At 42.0% G+C, this 18,900-nt stretch overlaps 1 protein-coding gene across 1 annotated transcript in view; it reads left to right on the forward strand.

The window, feature by feature from the left end:
* The first annotated feature begins 2,769 nt into the window (after positions 1 to 2,769).
* uts2r (urotensin 2 receptor) overlaps positions 2,770 to 18,900 on the forward strand; it is an 81,664-nt gene continuing 65,533 nt past the window's right edge. The window contains exons 1-3 of the mRNA XM_008298702.1: positions 2,770 to 3,156; positions 4,552 to 5,267; positions 9,876 to 10,254. Of these exons, the coding sequence (XP_008296924.1) occupies positions 4,554 to 5,267; positions 9,876 to 10,253 (1,092 nt within the window). The 5' untranslated portion in view covers positions 2,770 to 3,156; positions 4,552 to 4,553 and the 3' untranslated portion in view covers position 10,254. The remainder of the gene's footprint in view (positions 3,157 to 4,551; positions 5,268 to 9,875; positions 10,255 to 18,900) is intronic.

Consider the following 18,900-nt stretch of genomic DNA (forward strand, 5'->3'; position numbering starts at 1 on the left):
TGAAGTCATTATTCTCATCAATTACGACATTGGCATCTTAATTTCCATCCATCCATTATCTATACACCGCTTAATCCTCACTAGGGTTCATGGGGGGCTGGAGTCTATCCCAGCTGACTCAGGGCGAAGGCAGGGGACACCCTGGACAGGTCACCAGTCTATCACAGGGCTACACTTAGAGACAGACAACCAAGCACACTCACATTCACACCTACGGACAATTTAGAATCACCAGTTAACGTCAACATGTTTATGGACTGTGGGAGGAAGCCGGAGAACCCAGAGAGAAGTTGCACGTGGAGAACACACAAACTCCACACAGAAAGATCCTGGGTATACCTTACCAGGACGCGAACCGGTGACCTTCTTGCTGCGAGGCAACAGTGCTAACCACCGAGCCACCTTGCAGCCCCGCATCTTAATTTAACAGATACTATTTGCAACACTAAAAATGTCTTAACAAGCGTTCCATTTGAAATGCACAAACTGCGGTGCGGGGAACTCAACAGGCTTGTGTGTCTGGTTACATTGCGTGATGTCTCCTTCATAAATCGCTGTAGCTGTAGTATTCCTCTGTGTGATATATGCGCACACTATGTACAGTGTGCACGTGCTGGCTCTTGTCATCTGACCTTTGCCCACAATATTCATCAATCTTTTCCTGTGAATCCCCTGAGCATGTGCCTGATAGATGTATTAGGAAGATCTTAATAGAGATACTGCATTCAAAGACGGTGTACCATGAAACTTTCTCACTGAGCCCAGAGAGCATTTGGACTAAATTCATTCTCCAGACTGGCTGACTGTTGCTGTTGGCTTCCCACACACACAAATAGGTAATCTAATCATAATACACTTTTGGACCTAATGGAGTCATACAATTGTTGATGGTCAAAAAGAACATGTTTTTAAAAAGAGCATGGATGAGTGTGCTCTTCCCATCAGCTTACTGTGCATAATATTTGAATCAAATGCAGGAATGGTGGACTCCATTATGGCATAAAAAAAAAAAATACTGAAACTCAAATACATTTATTAGCTTCATGATAAAAATGTCAGTTATAAACAATGTCAAAGTTTGGGTTTGATAGGATAAAAAATGTCAGTTGAAACATTTTCAATTCAATTTGTACCATCCAGCATTTTTCCACATCTTTTCCTATTTTCTCTGCTCACTCTGAACCCTAAACAGCAAAACTCTCAACTATATATTATATGTGTGTTATTATAGGCTGCAAGGTGGATGCACCATGGTTAGCACCGTCGCCTCGCAGCAAGAAGGTCGCTGGTTCGCGTCCCGGTTAGGACGCCCAGGATCTTTCTGCGTGGAGTTTTGTTCCTCCCACAGTTCAAAAACACGTTGAGGTTAATTGGTGATTCTAAATTGTCTGTAGGTGTGACTGTGAGTGTGCTTGGTTGTCTGTCTCTAAGTGTAGCCCTGTGACAGACTGGCGACCTGTCCAGGGTGTCTCCTGCCTTCACCCTGAGTCAGCTGGGATAGACTCCAGCCCCCCATGACCTCAGTGAGGATCAAGTGGTGTATAGACAATGGATGAATGGGTAAAAATGTTTTTGGACCAGTGTGCTCTTCCCATCAGCTTAATTTGCATAATATCTGAATCAAATGCAGGAGTGGTGAACTCTTCGACTGACATTAAAAAAACAAAAAAACCCAACTGAAACTCCAATACATTTATTGGCTTCATGATAAAAAACAAACAAACTAAAAAAATTGCCAATTATAAACAATATCAAAGTCTGAATTTGATAGAATAAATATGTCAGTTGAAACATTTTCAGTTCAATTTGCAACATCCAGCATTTATTCTCAACTATTCCTATTTTCTCTACTCACTCCGAACCCAAACCTAAACAGCAAAACTCTCTTCCGTTTTTAATTATATATCATACATATGTTTGATTAATATTATTTAAATGTCTTTGCTCACACGTTCTTCATTTAAAGTGACTCAGAAAAGGAAGCGCTGAGGCAGGAAAGTCCCCCCACTAAGCATGCGCTTCTATTAATGTGTTGTCATTTTGCAGCCTGTGGCGGTTAACAGAAGGCCAAAGACGTTGTTTGGTTTGGATCGGCCCCCTGCAGCAGATGATGTTTGATGACGGTGCTTAGGAGAAATTGCCGCAGTGGTGGGTGACATTGACCCTGGCACTATTCATTTAAAATAATGGACAGTGGATAGCCCACATTGGAACAAATGGGCATTGTTGGCTGTCTTTTTAGCTATTGATTTATTTACTGCACGTGTGTGTGTGTGTGAGTGTGTGTGTGTGTTTGTTTGTGTCACCGGGGTTGTTCTGTCAGTGTGTAATGTGTCTCAAGTCCCAGTGTTGCATATCAGTTTGTGGCACACGCCCCCATCGCATGGAAATAGATGGCACAGGGGTTAGAGAGAGAGAGAGAGAGAGAGAGAGAGAGAGAGAGAGAGAGCAGAACACATTTCCTGCATACCTCTCTGTTGCCCGTTCTCTCCGTCTTCTCCCTCCCACTTCAGGCTTCCGAGCGAGAGAGCCTCACCAGTAGCGCTCTCCTCTCTCTCTCTCTCTCTTGCTTCCTTCTCTACCTCTGCCACTCTCTCTCTCTCTCTCTCTCTCTCTCTCATTACTCTCTCTCAGTCAGAGGGGATTCTCCGTAACAGCTGTAGCTTAATGTGATCCTCACTTCTCATCATCATTTCATTGATGTTCTTTCTTTCTTTTTTTCTCTTCAGTATTTTCTCTTTTTGAATTGACATCTCAGCTGCCGGAGTCACAGCTGACATCCACTGTTTGGATGCTACAAACGTGCACAAAGCTCAGAGGGAACGGAAGAGAACTTTTAAGGCTGCTATCAGTGCACCTTTCTCCTGGATTGGTTTATTTGCTGTTGAGAGACCAGTCAACAATGGAGGGCTTTTTGTTGTAGCCGATTTAGGTTATTTTTTCCTCACTTAAAGCTGGATGTATATAGATTTTTTTTTTTTCTTTTGTTACACGTGCTTGTTTCACCTCTAACGCACTCTGTAGAATCTGTAGGGACTTTATGGAGTGTGAAATTTTGGCAGTAAGTGTGAAGTTTGGAGGAGCAAAGTGAGACAAAGCATGGCTGATGGAACCACAGCTGAGTGTTGAACCCTTCTGTCCAGGAAGGCAGCCCAGGTAAGAGCATGTGTGACCCAGACAGAGTTGTAATTGTCCATAAAGGTATATTTGCATGCATGCGCTGTTGGGCTTATCGAAGCACACCAGACAGGTCTGTTAGTGAGGGCTGAAGTGCAATACTAACCCAGTCTGACTTCATCTCTGCCCCTGGTGTTTTTTAAAAAACTGCCTAAACCTGAGAGAAGAAACCTTCTCTCTTCTGTTTGACTCCTGACAGCTGCGCATTAGTCTGAACAAAGAGACACCACTGTGACAGAGTGAAAAGTTCCCTGAACAGTTGCAGCAGCTCTGATAAATTAGGCTCTATTTCACTCGTGGGGAATGAGCAGCGTAGATCTGGGAAGCACAGTGTATTGATTTGGGGATGTTCATGTGATTCTCTTGCTTAAGTTGCGAAGCAGTCAGCTGAGTCAATATTGATGTGTCATCGTGTTTAGGCAGGCGTAAGACGCGCTGTAAACATGACACCTAACTAACACCTGAATGTACGGCTGATTGAATCAGTCTTGTAGTGAGGTCAGCGAGTGATGTACACTCGGGGTAACGTACATAAGGCGAGGCACTCTGGAAGTCCTTCAGGGAACAATCAACAAGGCTACATGCTGCATGAATAATGATATGAATCTGATTCATCACACGCAGTCCTTCATTCTTCAGAGAATTCAGAGAATAGCAGCTCTCAAACATACAAGATGCATTTCGTCATCAGGGCTCAGAAATTCTGTTAGATAGGACAACACCTGATAAGTAAAGCTGTGATTTCTGCTAGAAATATTAAGATTCACTCATGTTTTAGGCATTAAGCAATCAGAATGCAAGCTTCAAAATATTACTTTTGTTTTGTGGTCATTGTGTTTGCTAAATACTTCAAAAACCTGCCACTTTAATCAGACATTGCAATTCAATTTTCTAAACTTGCCCAACATCATCTCGTTTCATGACCAATTCGGGAAAACTTGCGTAACCTAACAAGAACTGTGCTTTATATTGCTCAAAATAAAAGTTCATTGAATTGGCATGAACTTGAAGCTCTTTGGAGCTTGAGCACAATGAGAGATTTTTCGTGTGAGTTGGTTATGTTTAGGTCTGCCTGTGCAGATATGCAAGCAGTCAGCAGTACTGAATGAAAAATGCAGATTTTGCAAATGATGAGTAGAGATGGAGCCTGAAAAGAAGCTTTGCATAGAAAGTATGCTCATTAAGTCGTCTTCTAATACCTACTACTGTCACAAATGGGGAATATGAACGATAGAAAGCAGGCCAGTATAGTTTCTCTGGCTATAAAAGATCTGCTTCAGTGATATAGTTGTCCCAAAATCAGTCTATGTTAGAAGACAAGAGGTGAATATATCATTTTTGTAATCACATACCTTTCTGTTCCTATCCATCCAGACATGACGACAGTGTCCATGGAGCCTGTAGCAGTCTTGGTGGAAAGGGGCCCCAATGCCACCGATCCCCCTCTGAGCTCGCATGAGGACACGGCCGCCACCTTCACCATCGGCACCATCCTCTCCATCATGTGCCTCATCGGAGTCTCAGGGAACATCTACACCCTGGTGGTCATGTGCCAGTCCATGAGGACGGCAGCCTCGATGTACATCTACATCATAAACTTAGCGTTGGCAGATCTGCTGTACCTTCTCACCATCCCCTTTGTGGTCTGCACACATTTCCTAAAGGGATGGTACTTTGGGGACGCAGGGTGTCGGATTCTGATCAGCATGGACTTCCTGACTATGCATGCCAGCATCTTCACGCTGACAATCATGAGCACGGAGCGCTACTTTGCTGTCCTCAAGCCGCTCGACACGGTCAAGCGGTCGAAAAGTTACCGAAAGGCCATCGCTCTGCTGGTCTGGGCAGCTTCTCTAATCCTCACCCTACCGATGATTGTGAGCATCCAGCTAATGACAGTGGGCACTAAGGCTATGTGTCAGCCCACCTTGTCACCTCTCTCCTACAAGGTTTACATCTCCTTCCTGTTTTGCACTAGCATTGTCGCTCCAGGACTGATCATCGGCTATCTCTACATCCAGCTCGCACGGACTTATTGGATTTCACAGACGGAGACCTTCAAGCAGACCAAGAAACTACCTAATCAAAAGGTCAGTGAATCACAGTATAATGTATTTCATGGGTGGTGATTCTATTTCACACCAGCTCAGTTTCTCATGGGACTTTATGTGTTTTTTCCGTCATTATCAAAGATTTGTGCATTGAATATTTACATGTGTGTGCTCGACCGTTTATGACAACCCTGTTTCAAAAGTTCTCAGGACATCATTTGTCATTGCCTTTCACCACTGTTAGAAAATAACACAGAAAAAATAAAACTGTTGTCTGATCAGACACTTCTACGGTTCAAGAGGTGCAGTTGAATCATTTGTGGTCATGGTGAACAGAAAAACACTGACTGCAAGAGTTCAACTGTATTGACCCATTCAACTACCCCAACCTCCTCCCTTGGCGAACCATGTACCTCTGTTATATTGTCTGATTATGGTGGAAGATTTATTTTGAGACTTAATTTAGCAAAACTACAAATACCATCCATCCATTTTCTTCCGCGTTTTGGGGTGGGGTAGCGGGGGCAGTAGACGGAGCAGGTCATTCCAGACTTCCCTCCCCAGGAAGACAGAATCCCTCCAGCGGGTTCTGGGTCTGCCCCGGGGTCTCCTCCCAGATGAACATATTCAGAAGACCTCCAGAGGAAGCCTCTCCGGAGGCATCCGAATCAGGTGGCCACACCACCTCAACTGACTCCTTTCGACGCTCCTTTCTACTCCGAGTTCCCTCCGGATGTCCGAGCTCCTCACCCTATCTCTAAGGCTTAGCCCAGCACCCTGTGGAGGAACCTCATTTTGGCCGCTTGTATCCGCGATCCCGTTCTTTCGGTCACGACCCAAAGCTCGTGACCATAGGTGAGGGTTGGAACTTAGACGGACTGGTTTGCCTTGCGGCTCAGCTCTCTCTTCACCACAGCGGTGCTGACGCCGCACCGAGCCGCCTGTCCACCTTACGCTTAATTTTCCCATCACTCATGAACAAGATCCCAAGATACTTAAACTCCCTTGCTTGAGAAAGCAACTCCGCACCCACCTGGAGGTGGCAATCCACCGGTTCCAGCAGAGGACCATGGCCTTGGACTTGGAGGTACTGATCTGCACCCCTGCTGCTTCGCACTCGGCTGCAAACCCTTCCAGTGCGTGCTGAAGGTCATGGTCTAACGAGGCCAGCAGTACCATGTCGCCTGCATAAAGCAGAGACGCAATCCTGAGGTCCCCAAAGCGGACACCCTCCTCACCCCGACTGCGCCTTGAGATCCTGTCCATGAAGACCACAAACAGGATCAGGGACAAGGGGCAGCCCTGGCGGAGTTCAACACCCATTGGGAACGTGTCCAACTTATGTTTTTATTTGATTTTTTTTACAGTGTGGTATTAGTAGTCCAATAAGTCAGACTACTAAAACCAGACTGTTAAAAAAAACAAAAAACACTCCATTACAAGTGAAATCTATGTAAGTGTAAACAGGAAACTGTACATAACGTAGTTAAAGCACTTACTGAAGAAAATTGTCTGCTGTGACTGTTACACTATTACATCAGACGATTATTATTTCCCATGCGTTCATTTAAAAGTAATATATAGTTGCAGTTGAAGGAGATGGAGCATAGCTAATATATATTGTCTAATTATGTTCATCATAGACTCTGCTGCTGATTATTTTTTTTCAATTATTGAATAGTTTAATTTGACAACCTTGAAAATAATGAAAAGTGCCCCTCAGGATTACTCAGAGCACAAAATGACATTATCACAATGATTATGTCATCCAAACTTCTGAATTGCTGAAGTTATTAAAAAGAAAAGCAGCAAATCCCTACATTTAAAAAGCTGGAAACTTGAAATGCCATGAAAAAAAACTCAAACTGTTGATGACCAGAAGCAAAATCTGTACTTCTTTAAACAACGTAACTTATAAGAACGCATTACTCAGTGTCATAGAAGCTTTTCGTGTGTTTCAATGCAGTCTCTCCGAGCACGTCTGGGGCCCAATTCTTGACTCTCTTTTTTTGGCTACTTCACCCCAGGCCATGTCTCCTACTTCTTACAAAGTCTGTACCTCAGCTGGAGATACATCCAGACTCATTTATCAGGTCCAACCTGATGAATGACCTGGAAGCCAAGCACAACGGTGGTGTGTACAAACCTCCACATATATTCCCCCGACAATACTGCTGATCAAGCCACGCTTCTCATGGAGCGTGTCCGAACTCCAGAGGGTGCGGTTCTATCCCATAATTGTTCATAATGTTCCTCCTTACAGTATGAGATGTGTTGTCTGGGCTTTGCCAACAACAGTGTCATCTTTGCCTGATAAAGAGTTGCTATTTAAGATTATGTGAGTGTAGCAGCATCACTTAAAGCATTCTGCTATCACTCTTCTCTGTGCCTGCTGCAGGTTTTTCTATTTCCCATTTCCCTTTTTCTCGCTGCTCATGCTGAGATCGAGTCCGTTCCAATTTGCTTCATAGCAGGGCTTAAGAAGGCTTCATTTTGTCTTATCAGTGTGATTAACAATGTGGTGAATGCCGCCCTTTCAGTTGTAGTACGGGCTGTTCATAGGATTTTTGAGAAAATGTGTTTTAACAGTCTCTTTTTCACTACTGGTGCTGTGTTTAACTGGGGATCCCTTACACTGGGGCAACAAAGGTGGGCTTTAATAGGTCACTCTTGGCTTTCATTGTACTCATCACTCCAGAGGGGTCATTCTGGGCCAGTTATCAGAAAGTGGAACAGGGTCAGAGAGCTTTAGATTTTCAAAGATCGAATGTGACTGTTTCTTACCATTAGTCTGGTGTGTTTGATTTGTTCTTTTTCCCCCTTTAACTTGTGGTAGCTATTGCTGACCGTAGTACAAACATGTAAAACAAGTCTCACTTCTGGGACTAGAGCTCAGAAGAGATCACATGACAGTATTTATGAGGATGTCTTATGACCTGACAGCACCACACATACTAAATAGTTTTGGTGCTAAGTTACATGCAGCATTACCTGCCTTACAACCGTCTTAGTTCCACCTCAGTTAGCTCACTGTGTGCTGCAGCAGTACATTAGCTTGATACCCCTATAGTCACAATTTCAACTGCATTTATAGAGGTTGATGTTTGTCAGACTGCTATGGAACAAAGTGGGTTTTTTTTTAGTCTTTCATCCCACATGTTGTATTGTAAAAGATGCCACATGTTTTGAACAAGCAAACACGTAAAGAGGTAAAAAGGAAAAAAAAAACATTGGACAGAGAAAACCTGCCACGGGTAGGGAGGTCTGGGGTGAACATTTACAATATATTTGCTTTACAAGCTCATTTCTAGTTCTTGCAGGTCTACTTGAAGCTGCCTGAAAGGTACTTCAAATATCCATTACAGAGTCAAACAACCTCACTTAAAACATATAAAAGGAAAGCTGGAATACAGACAAAACCAAGAAACCAGAAAAGGATGTAGGGAATCAGATCAGCCACATCAGACCAGAAAATCTTTATCCTCAAGCTATCAGAGTCCTTTAAATCCTGTTTTGCAGCGAAGTCACAACCAGGATCACTGAAACACCCGTGGACCACTCTGTGTCAGCTCAGTGTCAGATTTAAAAATACCCTAGGTGTGATTTTTCAAACCGACGGACACGTTTGTGTCGTCTGTCACAAAGCCAAACCTGTCTCCACAAAGTTATGTTTCTATACAACTAAACTGTAAACTCAAAAGTGAAAAGTGTTTTCCGTCAGATTATATTTTTTGCAACAAATCATAAATAGAATTCAAATCAACATATTTTTGCCATTTTTCTTTGTTAGTTTGTTTTATTGTCACTCCTTTTCATGGAAAATGAAGGAGAGGCTTCAAACATGTAGCGAAAAGGTCATATTTAACCCAAACTTTGAAATTTTTCCTAAACTTAACCAAGTAGTTCTGATGCCTAAAAGTTAAGCTTCCAACTGTATTTAGCTTTGTGTCAACAAAAGTATTATATTTTCTTGAAGATAAACTACATGGTTTTGGTGAATAAATGTAGCCAAACAGGGAGAGAACATCAAAAGTGAACGAGTGTCAATGAAACTGTGTAAAGTCTTGGAATAAGGCTTCTATGACCTTACAAAGACTTTGACTTACAGGGAAACGCTTCAAGTTTAAAGGACCAACCAACACAGTCTTATCATTCGGGTGGGGGAAATACCCTTCTTTTAATATGCAAATGCAGTCAGGTTGTGGAGATAGTAAAGTGTGGAGACAGAGTTGCACAAAACCCAAAATATCTGAAATTGACATCTTCATTTTTCTCTTCTACATCACCTTTGAAAGACTGTGGGCTACACCACCTTACAGCTACTAACATGCAACTGCCATACTTTCGTTTATCTGCACAATCACATGCACCAGACACCCACCCTGATGATGTAGTAGCTTTTGACTTCCGCTGTAGAAGAAATGAAATGGAATCATTGCTCAAATATTGATTTTAGGAGTCTACAGAAGAAAAACGACTGGTCATAACACTAAACCAAAGTTTTTCTAAACTGTGTTCATGTGAAGTTTGGGGATCTAACAGATAACACTGAGCTCATCTGACGTGAACGTTGCACCATCACTTGTGTGACCAAGTAAAATGTGAGTCTCATTAACAGCACCCCTCTCTGGTCTTACAACCCTGTAGGTGCTGTATCTGATCTTCACCATCGTGCTCCTCTTCTGGGCCTGCTTCCTGCCCTTCTGGATCTGGCAGCTGCTGAATCAGTTCCACCCGTCGCTGCCTCTGTCCACAAAAGCCAAACGCAACATCAACTACCTGACCACATGCCTGACATACTCCAACAGCTGCATCAACCCATTCCTCTACACGCTGCTCACCAAGAACTACAAGGAGTACCTGAGGAAGCACAAGCGGTCGTGGACGGCCGCCAACTACTTCAACCGGCGGAGTCGTTTTCAGCGCTCACCACGCAGGTCGCCGTCTGCCAGCAGTCAGCAGTGTACTGAGAGCTTCATGCTCACTCACACAGCCTCGTTGAGAGCTCATAACAGCAGTTTGTGAGGTAGGAGCAGCTTTCGTTCGCTAACATATGTGATTTGTTAGCTGTTGTGGAAACCAAAAGAAAGACTTTGCCTAAACACACCTAAGGGCTGCAGTTGTTTCCAGCAGTTTTGCAAGTAACAATCAGGCCTCAACAGCCTGAGAGGCAGAGGAGGCTTTAGACATGAAGGCTTTGTTGGAGGTTTTCTATCACAGGAAAGCCTAGTTTTGATGGGTTGTGTGATTGCAGATGGTATTTATTCCTGGCCCTCTGAAAACTTGTCTGTTTAGGATTCCTACTTCCTGGTATGCAATGTAAACATGTCCATATGGGACAACTGGTGCCTCTTGATGTTTATGTGTGGAAGTGGGTGAGCTGGGTGAGACGTGTTCAGCAACAATAAATATTCTCCCGCCTGGGAAATTCAGAAGATTCAAGGCAGGAACATGATTAGACTTAAGCCAGCGGGTGTCCAGCGAAGTATATGGAGAAAAAAAAAAAAAAACGGTTGGCCGGTTAAAAAAAAAAAAAACACATTCATCTAACTGGAATCCGTCATTAGTCCAACAGATTAGTGCAACCCGGAATTATACTGTTGATATATGACTACATATCACACTATCTGACTTCATCTATGTGAAAAGGTCCATTTACTCACATTTTTTTAATATCATAATTAAGATTTGAAATTGACTCAGCTGTAGCATTAATTAGATGTTTGCTTGTTGTCTGGTTATGCTTCCTGCACATTTATATTTACAACTGATACAATATTATTTTATTAAAGAGGAAAAAACTGTCTGTATATTTTACTATTTGAAACATAAGTAATGCACATGTGTGCAGTGGCAGATCCTTGTCTGCAAACGCTCTTAATGGTGCAGTCAGTAACTCTTTTCCAGTAGGAGTGAATATCACCTATATTGCTCCCATTAGCTGTTCTGTTCTGAGAAAAGGTGTTTGTACACTCTCCTGGCTCTGTAAGTGGGAGACAAAGTGACTCAGAATGACCCGCACAAAACTACCACAGCATGTCTTGTGAACATTTGTGCTAAAGGTCAACAATCTTTCTCCAGAATCACAGACTGCACCTTTAATTGGGACCTGAGTTGGGAAACTGTATCTGAGATGTTATAATGGAAAGTCTCACCACTTCAAAAATCCTGACTAGAAACCTGTGGGAGAATTCAGTAACCCAGTGGCTACAATAAACAAGCAACACATGCTGACCACTTGTGGAGTGGCTGCTTCAACACTAGGCTTACATTACAATCAGTGAAACTGGTTCCACTAGCTGCACATCTCTGCAGCGTATGTGCTGCAGAAATCTGTACTGCAAATGAAAAAAATAGACAACTCTTAATTTTGTTTATTTATGCAAAGCATGCACATCCCTTTTACACCAAAATGAGTTACTAAGTGTATTGTTTTTTAAGTTAAACTACAGGTATACAAGCAAAAAGTACTTTTCCACTTCTCCCATCTGCATTTGTTTTACCAGTTACACAGTTTACTGTAGCCTGTAGATGTTAACATGCTCATATTACACAAACTCTGTGAATAACTTGAAGTTTTGTGCTGGCTCAAAAGACCGAAGACACAACAATCCCAAAAGCTCACTGTCTTGTTTTGCCACAACCTAATGCTGCACATGTGCTGCAGGTGTCGACACTAGAAAGGTCCACATATGTTAAGTGCTTGGTTTAGCCACATTCTAACGCCAAAGAAGCTGTTGTATGACACATGTACCTCTCCTGCCCAGGTAGAGTCAACTGTCTGCTTTATATAGTCAATCTTGGGAAACTTCCAGCTAATCACATTGTTGCACTGATGTGACGTCATGACACTGTACGCATGCATAGTAGAAATTTTTTAACATAGTTTTCACCACAATGTAGCAGTTTTGCCAGACTGGATTGGTGATTCCATACATGCAGTTTACATGCCCCATTAAAATTACACTTCTGGTTCTCTCCACATTCATTTAGGTGCCAGCATGATCTTGGTGGTGTGAAGTAACCGTTTTGGAGTCTTACAAAGATGGCCACCAATGTGGCAGATTCTCCTATAAGGACTGTGGCAGCGTCCTTTCAATTTTTAAAGTTCATGTTAATGTTAGCTTACACATCTACGCTGCAATGCTGTCAACAGCGGCCATTGTCTGTCCTGAAATAAACAGTTTCAGATGTGTTTTATCCTTTACAAATGTGAAACTAGTCAGTTTGTTAACTGGTGTGACATGAATGTGGTAAACATTGTTCACTACTACATCTAAGTATATATATATAGTTGACTTGCAGCTGGAAACGCATGGAAGTGCAGGTGAAAGCAAGCAAACATGGTTGTCTCACATCAGCTAATGTCTATGGTTAAAGGCAATATGCTGAAACTGGATAGATAAAGTGCTATGATGAACAAGCATGGTATTTTTAAACCTCAACCATAAACCATCCGTCAAAAACGTTGATACGTTCTGTTCAAATTACACTCTTAATGTAGTGGCCATTAATAACAGCGTTGCCAACTCTCGTGCTTTCTCTTTTTTTGCCCACTTTCAGGCTCTGTCTCACTCTGCCCAAGCATATAAGAGGACGCCTTAAAGCCTGTGCTTTATGAAACGTTTTGCATAGGTTAAACAGACTTTTTTCTGCACGGAGGAACATAAACGTTACGACCCAGCTCGCTAGAGGAAAGGAAAGTGCCATAAAAACAACCAGATGGATAGGCTTGTACCAAAGTGGAAAATATTTTAATGAGTAGGATTTTTTGATTAACAGAAAAATGGCATAGGTCTCAAAAAGGGGCCAGGAGGGTGATAGATGCTACTGAAATCAAAGAAATAAGTAAATACACAAGGACAACATCTGGTCTAACAAATTAAAGAGCCTAAAATGTAATCCTACGCTGACTTACCTACTTTTTTTTACAAACATTACAACATGGTGTGGAAGCCACAGTGTGGTGGAAAAAGTGTATTTAGCAGTTAACAGGAATTTACAAGCTGGCCCAGCCTCCATTGACCACCAAGCGCCACATAGACAGAACAAGATCAGTTACAGAACAACAAGCGGTTAATGCATTCTGGCACAGCAGGAAACTACCTAAATACCAAGCCACATGTAACCCAAACCATACAAATGAAACAAAGAGGCGAGCTGGTTATTCTACATCAACAGCCGCCCTGACTGACAGTTTGGCAGAGCTTTCAAGTCGGTGCCGTGAGACCACAGACTGTATATAAAAGACGGACGTAGCCACCATGACATCACCCAGTGGTTTGTGGGCTTTTGTTCTGAAGCCTCAGGTTTGGAGTTTGGCCATCGCCGGCTGGTTAAACCGGACATGACAAGCAAAGGGTGGATCTTACAGGGAACCCTAAAACGTATCTGGTTTTATTGCGTCTTTTACTTGAAATGGAACCATAATTCACAAAATTATCGTCATGCTGTATTGAAGGAGACTTGAAAGTAGTGATTGAGATTATAAACTCTTTAGGAAAATATTTATTGAGGTGACAGATCAAGTGAGAAGAAGGTTATTCTTCTCATAGAATTCGATACAGTTACATTTCTTTTTGCAACCAGAGGAGTCGCCACCTGCTGGCTGTGAGAAAGAGTGCATTTTTAAGTCATTTTCACAATGGGCCCAAAGGATATGTCCATCCTTTATATACAGTCTATGAATCAGACAGGTGAAGCTTGATTGGAGCACAGGACTGCGGTATTGAGCCAATCAGTTCAGGAATAAAAGCAGAACAAAGAGTAACATTCAGAGTAACAGGCTGAGCAGGAAAGAAACGTCTGCTCCGATACCCATACTACTGAACTGCTCAGTATGGAGAAAGAGCTTCAGCATTTCCCAGTACATAGTATGTGAAATGCAGGTGGCCAAAAAAAAAAAAAGGATGTCCTCCTACAGTTGGTTTTATTTTGCAGTATGCTTTTCTGACCAATCTATCCTACATACGTTATGGTGTCTTGCATGAGTTCAAACAAGCCTGAGCTGCCAAGAGAGCACAGACAGATGACAGCTCATTTCGCAACGGATATATGAGCAGGACAGTGAAAACTTAAGCTACAATATTATGACAAAGTAGTTTGTCCCAACTGTATGCATGCAACAGTAAACGCTTTGTAAGGGGCCGCTGTAACATGAACTGAAAATACAAAGAAACTGTATTTGCAGGCATCAATTCAAGACAGGGGGTTTGCACACAATATTTTACATATACAGTCAGAATGGGATTAGTTACACCAAAAAGGGGAAAGGAGTGAAGCAACCCGGGGCCGAGCAATGAAGCTTTTTCTAGATTTAAGGCACCCACAGAAACAGACCTCTCCAAGATAACAAAACCCTTTTTTTCTAGATTTTGATGCATCTACTTATCACTTTGCTTTGGTTGTTCCCTCGGAGGACTGAAATACTTGCATCAGACAGGAGAAGGATTTATATGAGCATCTTTAACGCGACACAGCTGCTTGCACTAACAACAGCAGTAACTTTATTAATGACATCATTTCAAATTATCCCCGACAGGATCAGTCAGGTATCTAATGACAAGTCACACTGTGTACTTTTCTTCACATTAGACAGGTGAGCCGTCACACAACACAGTCACAGTTTATCAGCTGCAGTTAAAGCATTTCTTACATAATGGCTGTCCTCAGGTTGAGTCCTGAACTCCATCACAGCTGTCGGGATATTTTTTGTTTTACAGTAAGTAAAAGTCTGATCTGTCCACGAAAGTCAAATATATTGTTCTGTCATGTCAAGTCTTTAATTATGGAGAGTTTTTCCATTTCACAGCCTCACAGCAGGCTATTTGCAGCAGTGACATTACTGGCCTTGTGGATGAGTTCCCAGAACTATATATAGTACGTGACCTCGCTAATCCTAAAGTGGTGACCAAAATATAGCAACAGGTAGGCTTCTAAAAATAAAAGCACATTTTGTTGTACCATTAGTTGCTGATAAATTAGTGTTACACATAGACAAAATTGTCAGTGTTCTTTGTCAGTAGGGTAGCCAACAGATATTTTTAATTATTCATCTGAAGCAACACTGTAATATGGGACTTAATGAGGGAATTTTCTCCACACAGCACTACCAGAATCTCTTTTCCTGGGTTTTCAGAAAGGTCAGTTGCCCCAAATGATTTTCTAAGACCCTCTCCGATGAAGATTATATTTTTTACATGGTGTTTTTTAAATATAGAAAGACACATCATCGGTGAAAAAAAGTAGTCACTGCCATAGCTCAGCATTTCCACCTTAAAACTGCACCTTCCTGATGACAGTGTCAAAAACCCGGATTCACATTTCCACAGTGTCAATCGCAATAAACCCAAGAAAGCTACTTTAGTTGGTAACTGAATCTTGACAAGCCTCTTCATATTGTTCTTAGCACACAAGTTGCTTTCTAGCTAGTATGATGCTATTGGAGGGAATGTGGCTAAACAATGCCTTTTTTTTTTTTTTGCTTGTTCTTTATTTATACATTAAGGGTGTGTTCACGCTGGTAGTTTGGTTCTTGTGGCCTAGATCAAAGCAGAAATTGTACTCGTTAGCTTAGCATTGACACACACATTTGTTTTTTTTTAAAATATTGAATCAAAAGATACAAATCAAAAGGTATTGTGACAAACTTCCAACATAAGTGGACAGTATTTATGACTTATATTCATTGACCAGACTTCCAGAACAGTGCTGTGTGCAAGGCGCTTGTTGGATGCGAGTGTATACCGTGACGTTTTTACCAGCAGAGATCTCACAAAAAGCTTCTAAAATGTATAAACGAGTCACAAGAGCACAAAAACAGGAATTGCTCCATTGTACACGCAAGCAAAGACCGACCGTCCAGTCACAACAATAAAACCATCCACATAATAACATGTTGGTCCTCTTTGTGCTGCTGAAACAAGTTCTGACCTGTCAGCTCCTGGTCACGAGACCTCTGTTGTCTGAAGTTGGCAGCATCTCTGTGGGTCAGGCTCTATTCTTTTATATCCTGTGGATGCACAATGGAATTTGGATGCTTGGAATTTATTTCAGATTAGTATATGTTGTGATGTGCATTGTCTTGCTGGGGGAGGCTGCTGTTGGGAGCAGTGTGTTGATGTGGAACAATGTTTAGGTAGGTGGTGCATGTCCAAGAATGCCAGGACACAAGGTTTCCCAGGACTGCGTTGCAACAACTTAATAAGTGTATTTCACCCGTCAGTGGCTTTAATGTTGCGGCTGATTGGTATTGCTGTGGTTCCGATGGCGTGGCGCCAAATTGTAATGGCCAGCATAATGTCTATGAAAAGAAGAAACAGGTATGCTCAACTCTTCTGTCGTGTTTTTGCTTCATCTAGCCGTGGTTGGTCGGTGTTGCACTCAGATTTGATTCAAACCACACCAGAGTTTGTTTGGAAACGCACTGAGATCCCTGAGCAGGTGTGTTTGTCTGATGTGCACCAGTGTTTGCTCACACTTGTTCAAAGGAACCACTGTTGCAGAGAACTCACACCGGAGGTCTTGTTAATCAAAGCAAAACCTGTCCGATGTGAACGCACCCACAGCCTGAAGCTTTACAATGACTTAGAGGCAGTAGCAACAGACGACTGATGGCTGTCGTCACGAGATGTCCAATGATGAATGATGACGAGTGTTTGGTTGTAGTTATGGCAACATTTCATCATTCACTTGTTTCCCTCCCACATTACATGAACACAGCATAAACTGTAGTTTAAATGAATACAACTGGCAAACTATAGCGCTGTTATCGATGATTATGACTAAGATTTTATGATAGTAACCCAATATTACATTATCTTAGTAAATATAAGCTAGCTTTCTATAGAATGTTTGGCAGGTTTACTTCAGGTCGGCTTTACTTCAGCTCAGGAGGAAATAGCCTGAGGAGATCAGTAGACAATTGTATTATCTGGTTCCTTTCATTCATGAGTAAGATAAGTTTGTGCAATGTGCATTTACTTGGTAAACTCATTATACACACCAGAAACAAAAACACTGAGTTCATATGAGATCACCACACAATACTGCTGACAAAAAAATTGCAATTAGATGTTTTGTTGCTTCCACTCTCACATATTAAACTCTATTTATTGTCGTGCGGAATGCTTTTCTGCACTAACACCAGTGTGTATTTCCTGTTGATAAAAATGACAATATACATTATTAATGGAGCACTTTATTCTGTAAGTACAGTATCAAAATTTACAAGAATGTAGATTTTCCAGCTCGACTTGACTCCAACCGCCAATATGCTGATTATTACCCACGGAATTTTTTATTTGCCAAGAAAAAGCAGTAACTCTGTCTGAGATAGTGTTTTATATTTCTTTAATATTGCTTCAAGGATGCTTCTCCTTAAGGTTTCCTTTTCCTGCTCACTACACAGTAATTCTTCTGTCAGAGTTCAGTTTTTAGCTGCCAGTTTTTGTTCATTTTTGTTGTTAAACATTTCTATTGCTGTGTTCAAGGACTGAATAATGCCTCTTGTTTGGAATCTGTATAAAGTTGGTTTCTCAGCTTTTCATCATCTCCAGGTGTCCTGCTTCTAAGAATACAAATATATTTTGTGTGTGTTTATTTATGTGGCTGCCGGTCTGCGGGACTGTCTCATACATTAAATGGGTTTTTAGATGTCGGTCGCAAATGTTCTTTTGCACAGGAAGCTGGACGACTGAATGGCAGTGCAGCAGAGGGGAACGGAGGGTGTAGAGCAACCGGGAGGCGGGGGGAGGGGGTTGCAGGACACACACACACACACACACACACACACACATAGCTGCCTTAACTTTCAGCTTACAGAGTCTTGGTAACCATATCTATCATGCGGGGAAACAGCCAACACTCAGGATTTTGCTCCTTTGCAGACGACATCTGCTTTCTGAATAGTTAAACACTCTGATGATGTGAATCATAACTGAGTCCAGATTGACACAGCAGGATATTACGGCTGAGTGTTTACCTTTTTATCCCTGCTGGATCACTAAAGTAGCAAAACTATTTCATGTTCCACAGTAATATCACTATTTCTTCATCTTTTTTTTAACCCAAGAGAAGGAAAAATCCAATATTTACCATCAGTTAATATATCGGTAGTGCTTTAGCCTTGATTACGTGGTGGTGCGTGTCCAGGCTGCCTGCAGACACAGGGAGAGAGCAGCAGTGAGTCATATATTACTACTCTCTGCCTTGGAATACAATGTGCTGAGTGACAACCACCATAATTCACTAGGGCTGAGAATATGGTTCCATATTTGTGTCTGCACGGACACACAGACGCACACTTATAGACACAGTCTCTGTCAGTAATACCTTCACCACCGCCATCAAACTGAGTCCAAGGGTCTGCGTACGTGTGTGCACATTTATTTTCAGTGTAGTTATTCATTGTGTTGGCTAAAAGATGTGAAACCAAAAGAGAAAAAGAAATTAAACATCATTTGTTACTTCACCTCAGTTCCATCAAGGTGCCTTTAAATGTCTCCATACCATCCTGTTGTGCATATAACACATGTGGAAATAGATAACAAGACAGTATGGTTCAGCAAAGGTGCATCCAAAGTTTTCAGGTGAGCCTTTTGTCCCTTTCAGTATTCTCAGTTTCATGCTTTCAAATAGCATTCAAGCCAACATCCTGGGAAAGTCACGTTTC

The sequence above is a fragment of the Stegastes partitus genome, unplaced genomic scaffold (genome assembly GCF_000690725.1).
Source record: "Stegastes partitus isolate 25-593 unplaced genomic scaffold, Stegastes_partitus-1.0.2 Scaffold1341, whole genome shotgun sequence".
Classification (NCBI taxonomy): domain Eukaryota; kingdom Metazoa; phylum Chordata; class Actinopteri; family Pomacentridae; genus Stegastes; species Stegastes partitus.